At 41.7% G+C, this 14,810-nt stretch overlaps 1 protein-coding gene across 1 annotated transcript; it reads right to left on the bottom strand.

Annotated features, from left to right (window-relative positions):
• Positions 1-6,960: 6,960 nt before the first annotated feature.
• LOC132073733 (prolactin-like) lies at positions 6,961-11,149 on the bottom strand. The gene is made up of 5 exons (XM_059472952.1): positions 11,050-11,149; positions 10,805-10,956; positions 10,567-10,674; positions 9,309-9,488; positions 6,961-7,627 (listed from the first exon to the last, which is right to left on the bottom strand). The coding sequence occupies exons 1-5, from the start codon at positions 11,078-11,080 to the stop codon at positions 7,433-7,435; spliced, it is 666 nt and encodes a 221-aa protein (XP_059328935.1). The 5' UTR covers positions 11,081-11,149; the 3' UTR covers positions 6,961-7,432.
• Positions 11,150-14,810: the final 3,661 nt, after the last annotated feature.

Raw genomic sequence — 14,810 nt, 5'->3', positions numbered from 1 at the left:
CATTATTCCTGGCTTATTGCTGTTTAAACTGGTGCCGGTAAGGACGCATTAGAATATATCTGTATCAAAGGCAGGACAGCATTCTGTGTAAAACAAGTTGCCTTGAATATTATTAAAGCTACTTAAAATTATTTCCTTGCTTAATCCAATTTAAGGAGGTCAGTCTATGAATTTAGGTGTATCTTTCTTTGTTTTATTTACAAATTTTTATAGCTAAAAATGGGAGCATAGCATTCATTTTCTTTTTCATACATTTATGGATGCCTTTGTTGAGAAGAGAGACTAAAGATATTTTATGTTACAGGCAAAACCTTATGGAGAACATTATAGGTTTTATAGGGACTATTTTCTTTCTGTCATTGATACGTTTTATAGGCAAAAGATTATCATAATCTAGTCTGGCTTTTCTTATCATATATGCCTTGAATGTTTCTGATTATTCTGATTATACTTGCCTTGAGCTTCAGGTATTTTGAACTGTATTGTATATCTTCCAAAATACCATGCAATTGTTGTAGAGTAAGTTGTTACTTAATGTTTTACCTTTTGATAGATGATTTACTATTCCCCTTGTTACATTGTATTATCTGGGAGGTGAAGTTTGGATACATCTGCAGCTAAAACACTTGAGATTGCAATGATGATCCTTGTATCATTTATGCACGATAAGGTGGGTTTTGTACCTTGCCTTGTGCATGTCCTGCTGTCTCAGTGGCCAAATATGCAGTCCTAGTTTTGCATTATGTAGCATTCCTTGCATGTGATTTCCTCTGCTTGATTTAAAGAAAAAAACAAATTACAGAAGAATTAAGAAGTTATCTCTTCCTGCACTTACAAATCTTCATTAGTGTAAGCTGCCTCAACACCGACCCTCAAAAAGCCCTTGAACACATGTTATATACTAGTCAGTAATGAGAGGAGTTTATTCCTCTCTTGCAATTGAAATCCCGAAACCAACTCAGATTGTGCAAGAAGAATTTGGTGGGTAGGAGAACAGACAGATTGTGTACACATGGGGATGAATTTGGTGTTGAAATCCTGCCCTGTTTGACCAGCTCCTGCCTGAACAACCAGCTAGGGTTAGTAGCCCAGATGGGTGTGAAATTGCATTGCAGTATTTCCAGAGTACCATCTAATGATCAGGTGGTGGTATATATGTGTGCATCTATTCATCAGTGCTTCCCATTTTGGAGGAAATCTGTATGGTGGGGTGGTGGGGGGTTTTAATCTCACCTTTAATGGAAAGGGAGCCTTCCCAGCTGCTCTATTTTACTGCAAGTCAATGAAGCCTCAGTGCTAGAAGCAACACTTTTGGAAATGGGAGATGTGATTCAGAATGCTCCTTGGGAAATTCTTTCAGTTCACGGTGTTGCAAGCACAAAATGTGAACTACTGTCAAAACTGAGCTGATGTGCTGAACAGAGTACATCTGAAAGCTGTCTCACTGAGGCAAAGATCAAGCAAGGCTCATGCAGCATTGGTTTCACAATTGGAATATTACAGGTGTTTTAAATTCATCAAATTCTGGTTTCACTGTAGCCTGTTAAAACTTAAACAATTTCAAGGTTCTCCAAATCTCTCAACACCTCCTATCAGTGTTCTTACTTCACAGCTAGAATGAAGTTTCAGTATGCCAGATAAAAGATTCTTTGTCTGAAAATGCTGACCAAGCTTTTAAAAAACCCTGAAGTATACATCCAAATCTTGAATTATATCTAAAATTGTCTGATTAAATTATGATTTAGGCCCATTAAACACAAAATTTTGATTCCTCTGATTTTTTGCTAAATAAAGGAGAAGTTTCTCTTCAGTCCATACTGTGAAAACTTGGTAAATGAGAAATAGCACCCTGTACAAATACAAAAATATATTTACAGCGCCAGTCTTTTTGGTTTCTTCAAATACGGTATGCCTACTCGTTTTAGAAAGAACCAAGAGAGCACAAGTATGCAAAGTGCCCAGCAGATACTTGAACTGCTTCATAAGATTCACAGTGCAGAGGGGAAAGGGGAAAGGTGTAGTGCAGCTGGTGTGAGGGAATGAGATGGTAGATACCAGTGACACCTAGGTTAAAACCAGCAATGTGCTACTTGTCTTCACAGATTTGACCTGATGGATGATCATGCAGCATGGTTGTAGGGTACTTGAGGTATTTCCTGTGTGTAGCGTTTTGAGACTATAGTTACCAGCTGTGGAGTACTATGATGTACATTTATTGAGATCCTGGGACTGGGGAGAGTTCGGGTACCGCAAATTGCAAACCACAGTTAAAAACCTTATCTCTTCAGAGGCTGCAAACAAAGCAGATACTTATACTCACTGGGCACCTCTCTGTTTGTTCTGGCAGCTTATCAATGCTAATGTAATACAGAATACAACAAGGACAGAGAGGAAAGGCTGAGACTCAGTACTCGCTTTGTTAACCAGGCTGCGAACTTCCATGTTCTCAGGCTGTGCTGCTGACACAGAGATCTCACTGCCCAGCCCAGCAGCCTCAGGAACAGAAGGGACTTTTCTCATCCCACCTATTGATGGTCATCCATACGGGTCTGAATGTGGATCTGAATGTGTGTTCTTAAAGAAAGGGAGAGGAGCTTCCCTGATACCTAAGAAGACGCTGCTGATTTCCTTCGAAGCTCTTGGACTTTTAAAATGTATCACAATGCAGATTTTTGCAGTCTGCATCAGACACAGTCACAGTCATATTTTACTGCATGTGAATAGCTGTGAGCCTGTGAACATGAAAGACCAGCTAGCTCCTCCATGCACCTCATATAACATTGTTAGAAACTGGATTTTTAATAGGTGTGTCAGCACTTAAACTTTAGTTGTATATATTTACAGTATAAAATGATTTTCTGAAAGTTACCTTGTTTTTATTGATCCTTTGCCAAACAGGAATCAAGTATTATGATCTGCTGAGAACAGGGCTGCTTTAAGGCACAAAACTGCATTACTGACTTCAATGTCAGAACAGTAGTACAAAGGTCAAATGTCACTCCTGAGCTGCAGTAATACATCAGATTTGTTTTATCTGCTGTGATTTACTAGTACTGGGTTTTAAATACCAGTTGCTATCACTGTAGCCATGCAGCTCCTCTGATGAATGTATGTTCTGCAGTCAAAAGACTGACATAAATTAAGTGCATTCACATGCTTCAGCACTCTCTACCAACTAGACTGTTACTGATTTTCACATACTAGAAGGAAAGACAAACCAATTTCATGATGATAGCTGTAAATCCAGTGCCTTTAGAAAGGAACAGAGAGGAATTAGAGTCCAATTAACTTAAGACTCAGCTTTGAACCACAGGGAGACCTGCAGAGAAAAAAAGGCCCCTATAGAGAAAGGTTCACAGTGGATGAAATTCTTGTGGACTGAGGAAGTCTTAAAGTGAGTGGGCTTCTAAGGGATGTACGTGGTGACTGCTGATCACCTTTACTGTAAGGTAAACTGGGATAGTTAAACCTGGGTCTGAAGTTCCCCCATGCAGACTTGCACCAAAATTCATGATCAGAGAATGGCAACTCCTTGGTTTTATATTGGTTGTGATTCTGAGCACTGAAGCTGGGCACGGTGGACAGGGATGTCAGAAGATACCATCTCTATAGTGATCTTCCAGTGCTTTCTAAAGCACAAAGAAATGCCACTTTTTATAAGCATTCAACCCTTGAGGAATTCTTCAGTTTTTAAAAGTAATTTTTATTTACATTCAATATTTGAATGAAGGTAGCTGAACGTGCATGTGTATTGTGCAAAGAAGACTGTTTCAATTTTGTTTCTGTTTTGAAATCATGGGTTTAGATGAGAGCTAAACTATGAGTGACATTAGCCACTTAGTCTACCATGGAAACATCAGCACATACAAGATTCAGTCTAAATTTAAGATACACGATCAGTACCATTTAGTGCATTATGAAAGGAACAAAATAAATTTTCAGTCACTGGGAGTGTCTCTGTTGTATCCTTCATCATTCTGAAAAAATGGAAACATGATGAGGAAATCACTGATGTGCAAAAGCCAGTTCTAATAATTGGAAAAAAAAATTTGACTATACAAAAATGTCAGTATTCTGGGATTATCCTGCAGTGCTTCATGGAATAAGGTCTGAAGAACAATGGAGATGTTTTAAGTCTTTAATTTATTTGGTTGGCAAGAAAGTTTAATGGAAACAGATTGTTTCACAAATGGAAATGATACCATTACTTACCTATTTTGTTGTACATGACGCCTGTGCTTAACTGGAAGCCAATCCTGATTTTCTGATTCTCTGTTAATTTACAGAATTGTTTCTCCTAAATTAATATTCAGATATAAACGTGATGGATTCTCAAACTCCAAAGCTTTTGATAGTAGCACACAATTTAACATGATCAAATTCTCCTAACCAGTAATGCTGCTGTCTTGGATGAAATCATGCAGGAGATGAAGTATTCCCCTGTGCAGAAAGCAACCATGGCTGTATTTCTGCTTTAGGCATCGGTGGCCACAGAGAAAAGGATGCCCTTTTCAGCCCACTGCTCAGTTGTTTCCTCGATCACAAGAGGAAGCAAAGCAATGCCAGCAATATAGGAAGGCTTTTGTTTTACCAACGTGCCTCGCTTGAGCCAAAGGCAAAACTGAAATATAACACTAATGAGGATGAATGACTGTGAATAACACATCGGTGCACTGTTCCTCGTGCGCCACCCACTATCTCATTTTTTCTGTTTTCACATTTCTGTACAGTAAAACGTTCCCAGGGTTCAGCACTTTGGCGGAGGTGAGAGTTTTTTGTATCACCTGCTCCGTTTGCAAGGTTTTCTTCCTGACCCTCAGCTGCACCCTTGGGACGTCCTGCCAGCTGCGGGTACGGCTGATGTCTGAGTTACCGTGCAATTCGCTTGCCATTACTTGCACCAAGCAGGACCGGGGGGCACGGCCGCCTCCCGCCCTGCCAGCCCTGTGCGCGGTGCCCGGAGAGCGGGGCGGGCCGCAGCCGGTCCGGGGGGAGCTGCGTGCCGTCAGCCTCTTGGGCACGGTGCCCCCGCCGTGTCTGTGCCGCTCGCCTCTGTGGCAGGGCGGCTGCCGTGTGTGTGCCGGGACCCGGCGGCGCTACCCCGGCACCGCCTGTCTCCGCAGGGAAGGCGCGGTGGCCCCGCTGCGGCGTTTGGGAGCCAGCAGTGACCCCTCGCTGGCACGTTATTAATTGCTGCTGCATCTTCTGGGATCGCAGCTGGATGCAGGCACTGTGGGCATCCCCCTCTGGTTCTGTCTGTTCGCTCAGAGGAGCCTTCTTTTGCTCTCTTTGGAGCTGCGTTTTGTTTCCAGAATTTCCCCAGAATCTACCCATGAATGCTGCTATTTCATTTTGTGTTAGTGGTATCTTACTGCATAAGGAGATGCAGCTATAACTTCTTCAGGGCAAGCACAATGTAGCCCATTGCTTTTCAACTATACCTGGCACAGCAGGGACCAGACGTGAATTGTGAACACTCACAAGTACAGCCGCCATCTACCTGACAGGAGATATCTGAGGATATTTGCAGTTACGGGCATGTAACTAAAACGTTGTTTCTCTGGTCTGCATAAATGCTTCTTTGACATCTTTCTCTGCTAGGTTTCTCAAGCCCAAATTTAGTATCATTATTAAATAATCATCAGCATTTTACTCCTTGTTCTTGCTTGCCTGAACTCTTGCTACTGTCAGCAACCATCAAGATCATGGAAGGCCAGAAAAGAGCATTTAGTGGTAAAAAAGTCAAGAATATTAAAAATAAATCCATGTTGATTATATCTACTTGTTCAACTGTCTCAGGCTCTGAATGCCAAGTTTTGTTTTATGCACAGCCAGCAGCACCACCCTGCTGCTAGGAAAATGTGATTTCCTTAAAATATCTGAGAGCTTTCATATTTTTATTTGCAATGGAGTTTGTAATCATTACTGTAAAACCCAAGACCTGTGTCAGCATGTGGAATGGGAAAGAGACTTAGTGCGAAGCCCTTAGACTGAAATGCTGTTTGGACCAGAATTCTGACTTACTTTTCACAAACTTTTTCTTTAGGAGTTTCTATTGAAATCAGTGAAGCCATTACAGATATAAAAGGGCATTCAAAATGAATAAAAATGGTAGATTTTATGGAACACATATGAAAGCCCTCAGAAATCAGTAAGAAGTATGATGTGAATGTAAAATCTGGCATAGGCCCTGCAGTTAAATGAGCTGATCAACATTAATGCCCCTCTTCAGTGTTAAGCAATATTCTGCAGGTAGGTATGTATGTAGAAATGGGGGAAAACATTTTCTTTAGGGAAAAATATACTTTATTGATAGTATACAGATGTACCACAGTTTAACAGATTGAATCTTATTTTCAACTATGTTGTACCTATGTTTCAGCTTCAGTAAGGCTTTCCACAGGGTCCCACTTGACACCCTTATCTCCAAATTGGAGAGACATGGGTTTGAAGGTTAGACTATTTGGTGGTTAAGAAATTGGCTGGTTGGATGTGTCCAGGAGATTGTGAGCAGTAGTTCTTATGTCCAGGGGGAGACCAGTGACACCTGGTGTCCCTCAAGGTTCTGTCTTGGGACTGGTGCTCTTCAGTATTTTCCTTAATGACACAGAGGGTGGCATGGAGTGCATCCTCAGCAAGTTTGCAGATACAAAGCTGAGCAATGCAGCTGACACAACAGAAGGAGGGGATGTGATCCAGGGGAACCTGGACAAGCTTAACAAGTGGGCCCACAAGAACCTCATGAAGACAGTCTGAGATTCGGCATGGTTTAGCTTATAGAAGAGAAGGCACCAGGGAAATCTCATTGCAGCCATACATGACTTAAAGATTGCTCATAAAAAAAGAGGGAGAGCAACTTTTACATAGATAAGAGTGATAGGATAAGGGGGAATGGTTTAAAATTAAAATAGGAGAGATTTAGATTAGATGTGAGGAAGAAGTTCTTTATTCAAAGGCATGGTGAGGCACTGGAATACATTGCCCAGAGAAGCTGTGGATGGCTCATATCTGGAAGTGTTCAGGACCAGCTTGAGTGGGGCCCTCACCAACCTGATCTAGTGGATGGCATCCCTGCCAGTGGCAGAGTGGTGGCTGGAACTCAATGATCACGAAGGTCCCTTTCAACTCAAGCCATTCTGTAATTCTATGTATTTATCTAAACTATGAATCAGCCATAGTATAGTCTGGCACAGTGTAACATGCAAGAACATTTATTTATCTAATGCTAGAGCACTCCTTTTTATCGGTGCATTAACTGACATACACACACGAGGCTTTAGTATTTCATCTCCATTGGTCAACTGTGCCAGCTTCCAAAGGATTTTAAAAACACTTTCCTATTAAAATTACTGTTAAAGTGATAATTTAGAAGTTCTATTTTTTTAATCTTTATAAGCAACATGCTGAAGACTACTTGTCAAAGGAGTACAATTTAGCAACTATTTTCTGGCATAATCCTACATTTGAGAATTTTTAAGTAGCTTTGTACTTTATTGGAATCTCTCCTAAAACAGTGAATGAAATCAGAGTCACTCATCATGTTTGCTTCATTACTAATCGATAAACCAGTGTCTTCAGATGATGCCATTCCATTTAATGAATTGCTGATGATCCCCATTGACTGCATCTGTATTGAAAACAGGAAAGGAAGTTCAACTTGTAACTACACACAGAACAAATATTGAAAATACTACTGCAGAAGACAACTGAGGTGTCACTCCACTGGGCTCTGCTGTTCAGATCTTTCACATACTTACTGAAGATATATGTAAAGATCCTTACATAGAATAACATTGTCTATTTATCCTTATGGTATCTCTGCAACTTTTAAACTAGACTGAAATTTCTTGATACACTAGTAATGAATACTTCATCTGAGTTTAAGTAGAGGAACCTCTGTTTGGTAATCCTTATTTCCTCTTGAAGTATTATAGCAAATCAGTCTTGAGATTTTTTAGCTATTTATTTTTATGCTTTTTGTGAAGGGAGGCTCCTAACATGAGCATCCACCAGTGCTGTTCATTTAACCTGGTGAATTCTACAGACTGTGATCACCTCTCAGAGTGGGTGCTTCACAACAAAAGCAAGTTTAGAGTTTTCCTAATTTTAAACAGAAAGACATAGCTGCAAAATATGGAATGCATTAATTTTTGTAATTATATTTCTACCCTATGTATAAATATCCATGGTACAGAGAAATCAATACTGTAGAAATTTCCCTCTTAGTACTAGCGTCAAAGGTGCTTTAGAAAAAATAAAGCATGTAAATACACCAAAAGTGTGTATCTGGTTTAGAGTTTGCTTCAGATACAGAATGAAACAAAGGTTGAGCTTTGAGATTGAACACTTCTGAACTTTAAGGCTATTTTAGCCCAGAACCATGGCTGCATTTGTAACTCCAAGTCACTCTAACCAGGGCTGAATTTTGTAGTAGGGTACTATTTGGCCTATTCTAGTCATGAACTTGTTACCCTTTTAAAACTTGTATTCCTCACCTGTGTCCATAGAGTTATAAGGTGATCTACTAGTGTAAAATACTAGTTTATTAATCACTTCTTTTTAGTGAAACACACACTCCAGCAGTGTAGCCATTTAGAGAATGGGCACACAGATTTCATTTGCCAAACCACAGTTAATTTTAGATATAAATGCACAAAAAATGCAAAGGTCAGGACTTTAGCAAGAAATGAGAAGACAGAAATGGAAATAACAAAGAATTTCATCCAATTATTTATACATAATCTTGCATAATATGGAATGGAGTTTTGAAATTATTTTGTGACTGACATCAGACCTAAGTGATGCCACTGTTGTCTTGAAGAAGTTACCCAGCATAAAATTATTGCCTTAGGAAGGAGCCCTTTGCATCAGACAGCAGTGATACTTGAATTGCTTAGAATTTAAATACAAATAAAACTTAAGACAATTATTCAGCATTTGTTATGGTCTACCCACATCTTCTCTTCTGGCCTAGAAAACTCAAGTCCTTACTCATATATGAAGATACAAAAGGCTCTAGCCTTTGTACTTGTGTGTGTTGTTCATGCATGTCATATTAATAAAATGCTTCCTCACAGATATGGACTCCTATAACACCATCTACATATCTGCCAATCTATAGCTTAGCCACATTCTCTGATGGAAAGATACTTTGTTAAAGTATCTTTAACTTAAAAGTATCTTTAACAAAGTCCTGCATTTTGCTGAGTAAGAGCCTTCAAACCCAAGTAGGAGCAGACATTGCCTCCTCTTCGAAGTCACCCATGCCACATAACTGATATAAATAAAAGCTACATCAAAAATCTTGCCTTTTCTGTTACTTTCTCGACTCCAGTCTTCAACTCATGTACCATATTGCTGATTTGCTTAGCTTTGCTAAGGCTGTCATCAGGTAGCTCTTGATGGTGCTCAATATTCTGGTTAAAGTGGGACAGCGGTTCTTTCCAGGCTTGCAAAAGTTTCAGTATCACGTGAGTTAGTTCTTCTCTCTTATAAATTGAAACAGTAGAGAACGTGTCTGTTACTTTGCAGCAGATCATATGAATACTCTTAGTCTCATTATGAAATCTCAGTGGGGTCAAGATTTACATCTGCAATTTACTACTAAAACACCACTCTGTCTCTGGTTATTTGTATATATATAAATAATAACACCTAGAATTTGTGTTTTCAGCTAACACGAGCAGGGCCATCTTTCATTGCCCTTCCAGGGGACCTTCTAGAAGGACATTCACGGGGAAACTCCTCACTCCATCACAACCAAAACCCAAAATGTTAGCATTTGTCTTTGTCTGTCTCCTGGAGGCAAAAGTTTCTCCCACTGGTCTATCCCCAACATCACAATTTGCTTTTTCTCTATATGAACAAACTCTTCCTGCTCTTCTCTAAACTAATAATGATTTTTTTCTCTTTGCCATCACAATGTGATGTAAACAAATTTGCTGTTCTTTTCCCCTTACCTAACTACTGATTCAGAAATTACTGTTCTTTCTTTCCCTAATTGCTTTTTGTACTTTGCAGTGATACTGATTAATGTAACTTCTTTGCCACATACACAAGTTTCTAAGTTTCTGTTCCACTGAGTCTGCCTCAAAAAAATCAAAGGATGTCTGTCAATCATTCTGACAAAGTACTACTGCAACAGTAGGAGATACTAGTTATTATCCTAGTTATTGTAACTAGTATTTATGATGAAATTTTAGGTATCATATTTACAGATTCAATTTACAGATTTAAATTCAACTAATTTAAGATTCATATGCAATACCTCTCTGATGTGCACCTGTTTGGGGTCAAAACTTAACAGCCTCTTTCATCCAGATTGTTGATGAAGCTCCGGAAGCATATAAACCTCTCTGCCTATCTCCAGCCCGACTGGAGTGGGGGACTATTACAGCATGATGAATGAGACATTTTGGGGTTCTGACAGGACAGGAGGTGTATTCCCCTTTCTCCAGGGAGGGGAGAAAGTAGGCGGTGTGACCCGCAGGGTCCCCTTCCCGTCCCCAGGCCTGGCGGTCCCCCCTTCTGCCCTGTCTCTGTCCGCCGGCGCCGCCGTTCCCTTACCGGGATTTTTTGGGCGTACTCTTTGCCGTTGGGGGTCAGCATCCCCGACGTGTGGCACTTCCGAGCGGGCCTTCCCAGCTCGTTGTCACGGTGAGGGAAGTGTTTTTCCTGCGGGGGAAGAACACCTAGACGTGCACCGAGAGGCACCGCCGCCCCCTAGATGCCCCCCGCCTTTTCCCCTATCCGCTCGCCGGGCGCCGCAAGCCCCGCTCCGCGGCGGGGCCGGCCCGGCACTCACCAGCTCCGCGTAGAGCGCCGTGGAGAGGCTGTGGATCCTGCCCGAGTGCCGGATCACCCGGTCGAAGAGATCGGCCACGGTCAGGGGGTGACAGCCGGCGTCCCCCGGAGCGCAGACCAGCAGCCACAGCAGCGCCAGCGCCGCAACCGCACCTGCGGACAGGGCGGCGGGGTCGGGGCGCGGAATGGCGGGGCGCGGAATGTTGGGGTGCGTCCCCGCCCGGCCCGGCCCCCCCGCCCCCTCACCTGCTCGCCCCGCCGCCCGGGCCAGGGCCATAGCGCTGCGGAGCCCGCGCCCGGCACGGAGCGGCTGCGATCGGCCGGCGGTGCCCCCGCATCCCCTATATATGCCGGGATCGCACGGCCGTGGCGGGTGGCTCCCCTGACGTGCGCTGCCCGCGGGCACCGTGAGCCAGCCCGCCCGGAGCGTCCCTTGCACCAGCGGGACCGAGTGCCCTCGGCAACCCACGGGGGCCGGCAGAAACGGGACTGGCTCCTGGGCTCGGTGCTGGGGCTGTGCCGACCCCCACAGCCCGTCACAGCCCTCTCGTGGGCGCACGGGGGCGGCCCCGGCCCCGCACAACAGTGGCGTGGGCAGGTCCGTCCCAGCGCGTCCGAGGGGGCAAGGGTGGGAGAAAGGAGACTAGGAAAATAAATTGCTTATGTTCGTGGCAATGGGGTTCACAAAAGGGCAGGAATGGGCAAAATGAGGGGTTGGAGAGAAGCCTGGTCTGATGACATTCATCTCTTAGCCATCTTTTCAAATCAAACTGTTATGGATCAGATCGGCTGCTTCTGCTCCATTGCAAGTGGTGAGGGGTAAGACTGCTGAAGATACAACAGCTGGTGACTGCATGTTTGGTGTTGCAAATATACCTCAGGATACCTCACTTATCCCATGCTCAGGGAGTAGCACAGCAAAGGACTTAGATCAGGATCCCTAAAGGGGTGCAAATCCTGTGGACATGGTTGGTGACCTCTATTTCGGGGCACAAGATCCTGAGCAACCCTGAGGATGTTTAAGAAAAGTTGAGATGCTGGTCATGAGGAAAATTAGTTGAGTCTGCCCTTCTTACAGAGGTTTTTCACTGCCAAGGGAAAAGTCTACTCAGAAATGAGGATTCATGTGACATGAAATTGCTATCTTTTCTCCCCAGCCATTATGCTGGAGTTATGTATCTGTTTTCTAGCCCCTGAATCTTGATTTCATTTATGGAAAATGGAAGGAACATACTTCTGCCAGGATGATGAAGATCATCCCTCTCCATACCTTTTTAAGGACAGCTGGGTGACTCATTCTGGAGGTAGAGGACATGAGTTTGACTAGTTCTTGGCCAAGGTGAAATGGAACTCTGTCACCTATATTCTGTGTAGGTACTAAACAACTGGTAGGAAACAAGTAGATGTAGCTACATCTCTAGCCAGATCTTAAAAGAAATTGTCTGCCACTGCTTCTGCATAAAGTCAAGAGGCATTTCCAAGGGACTCATGTTTTGAAAGGCTGGTAGCCCAATGGGTCCATAGGATAATTTTAACCCCTCCTTTTTTAGAGCTTCAAAAGTTAATTTTAAAAACAGTTTACTAAGTGTGCCTAACAAATAAAACAACACAGTTGATTTCAGTATTTAGTGCTGCTGAGCCTGTTCTTACTGGGAACCCTACCAATATGGCAATAGCTCTGAGCTGTTTGCCAGCTGATAAACTGCTTAATGGCTTGTGGTCCAGGTGAAGGGTTGGAGTATTAATACTAATTAATTCTAATAATTATCATAAAACAAGCAATCATGTGAGGATGCAATATGACAGGATCTGAAAACCATTGGTAGTCTGCATATGGGAAACACACGGATCACTGACTCATTTTTATTGGCCAATAGCCATTTTCTTTTCTTTTTCATGTGTTTTGGAGAAATCCTGATATATGCATGTCTTTAAAAGGTTCCTTAAAATATTAAATTTTTAAGATTTGAAGGAGCAATGAACTTGAACTCTGGAAAATGTAAATTAATTGAACAGCAACTCTGCCTCTGGCAGCTTGCCAAAGATTTATAGTGCAAGATCAACTCGAGTCCATTATGTATTCAAGAATCTCTCCTGAACTTACATCATGAAGGAGTAAAAGATGGAATGAAAAGCTTTGTTTCAATCAAATACTGTCTACTATTGATTTGAACCTTTTCCTCTAACAACAGGCTCAAGAAGGGACATGTCACACACTTCTGCTCTGAAAGTTGGCAATACAAGCTCTTGAATACAACAAGATGGAAACTATGTAACCTGGACATTGAAAGGGAAATTAAACTACCTGCTTAAAGGAGTAAACCACTTTCAGAAGGCTGGATCTCAGATCTGCGTTTTTTCCTGACTTCTGTAAATAGAACTACTTCATGTAGAATTGTTTGACTTTCTCTTCTTACTTCTCTCTCTTCTCTATGTAAACAGCTGTCCAATTCATGTCTCCCTGTTTTCATAGAGTAATCATCTTGCTGATTTTGTCTTGATTTGTGTTGCTCTTGATTGTTGCAATCTTGAGACTCCAAAGACAGAGAATAAATACGAGGTAAGTAAAAACACATAGTATTTCCCATTCCATCTATTGATATAGCTGGGAAAATGGAAGCCACGTTTTTATGAAACACGAGTTTATTCAGAGTGAAGCTGATAAACTGTCTGCTTGATCAACTGTCAATTTTTAAAAAAAATATCAATTTTAAAAAAATCATCTTGCTCTGGGTTGTTGTCAAATATAGTAAGAGTTCTACTGTTATTATATTGCAAAGGTTTTATATTGCTAGAGTTTCATACCTCCTTGATGTTTCTTATAGGCAGTTCCTCTAGGCACTGACTCTTCCCTGTCCTCACAGCAACCAACTAACTCCAGTTCCCCTCAAACCTTTTTTAGTCCTCTCATCTTAAAGCAACTGGTTCTTGTTTCCAGTTGTTACTCTGGGCGAAATCCTTCCCTGTCCTCCATAGCTCATTAAGTAACTCACTGAGAAGTTGCTTCTATGCAGTAATTCACTAATCTCTGGTGGTGCATGGTTTTGCCTGGTGATTCTCACTTGAGCTCAGGGTGATGAGTATAGAGTGAGCTAGTGCAGAAAAATCTCATTTTCTGTTTGCAAATGTAGCCCAGGAGCTGAGGGAGCATGTGCTTGATGCATCCAATGGAGCTGGTGCGCTGCTTCTTTTTCTACTCCTCTGCTGGGCAGCCTCGTGCAGACATTGCATTTTGGCCTCCCTTGGGGATGCAGAGATGCCTACTATTTATGACTGTGATTGTAGCACACAAGCAGAGAGAAACATGATTTTGAAACATCTGCTCTATTCCAGCCTTCTGGAGGAGATGAATTCCTTAGCTGGAGTGCTGGCTGCTCATGAGAATGAACTTCTGTGCTATTTTAGGCAAGACCTGGATGCACATAAAGATTAAATAAAATTGAAGATACAGACCCAGTTATAAATTCAGGTACTTTAAGTTCTGGAACCCTTCATTATTATTATAATGTGTTATTTTACATCCTACTAAAATGGTAGAATCAACTGTGTAAGGACAGACTGCAGTCTATGTGGAGTGCCTGAGCAGAATATTGCCATGCTAAACAGATATTACTGTAAATCAATGATTTTCACCATACTAAGCATCACGCAAGTCAAGTGGGAAAATCAATGCCTTAATGCTTTAATTATGATTTTTTAAGGATATTGTTTCAATTTATTTTTTTAAAGAGGAGAACATTTCTGTTCTCATCCCTGTTGGCTTCAGTGGGGTTACTTATATGTGTGAATTTAGATCTATCTGATAGAAGATTTACTTAATATTGATTTGGGAGGACAGATCAAATCACAGAAGAAATAGGTGAAAACTTTGATCCTCACTGAAACGTGAAAGGGTAATAAACCCTATGAAATCTTAACTTGGAATTTTAGGTCCTTTCCTACATAAATTTTTGTTTGTGAAATTTAATGATTTCAAATTTACTTTATATATTTTATATAAAATTTTG

The sequence above is a fragment of the Ammospiza nelsoni genome, chromosome 5, assembly GCF_027579445.1.
Source record: "Ammospiza nelsoni isolate bAmmNel1 chromosome 5, bAmmNel1.pri, whole genome shotgun sequence".
Lineage (NCBI taxonomy): Eukaryota > Metazoa > Chordata > Aves > Passeriformes > Passerellidae > Ammospiza > Ammospiza nelsoni.
This window is presented reverse-complemented; position numbering and strand designations above follow the sequence as displayed.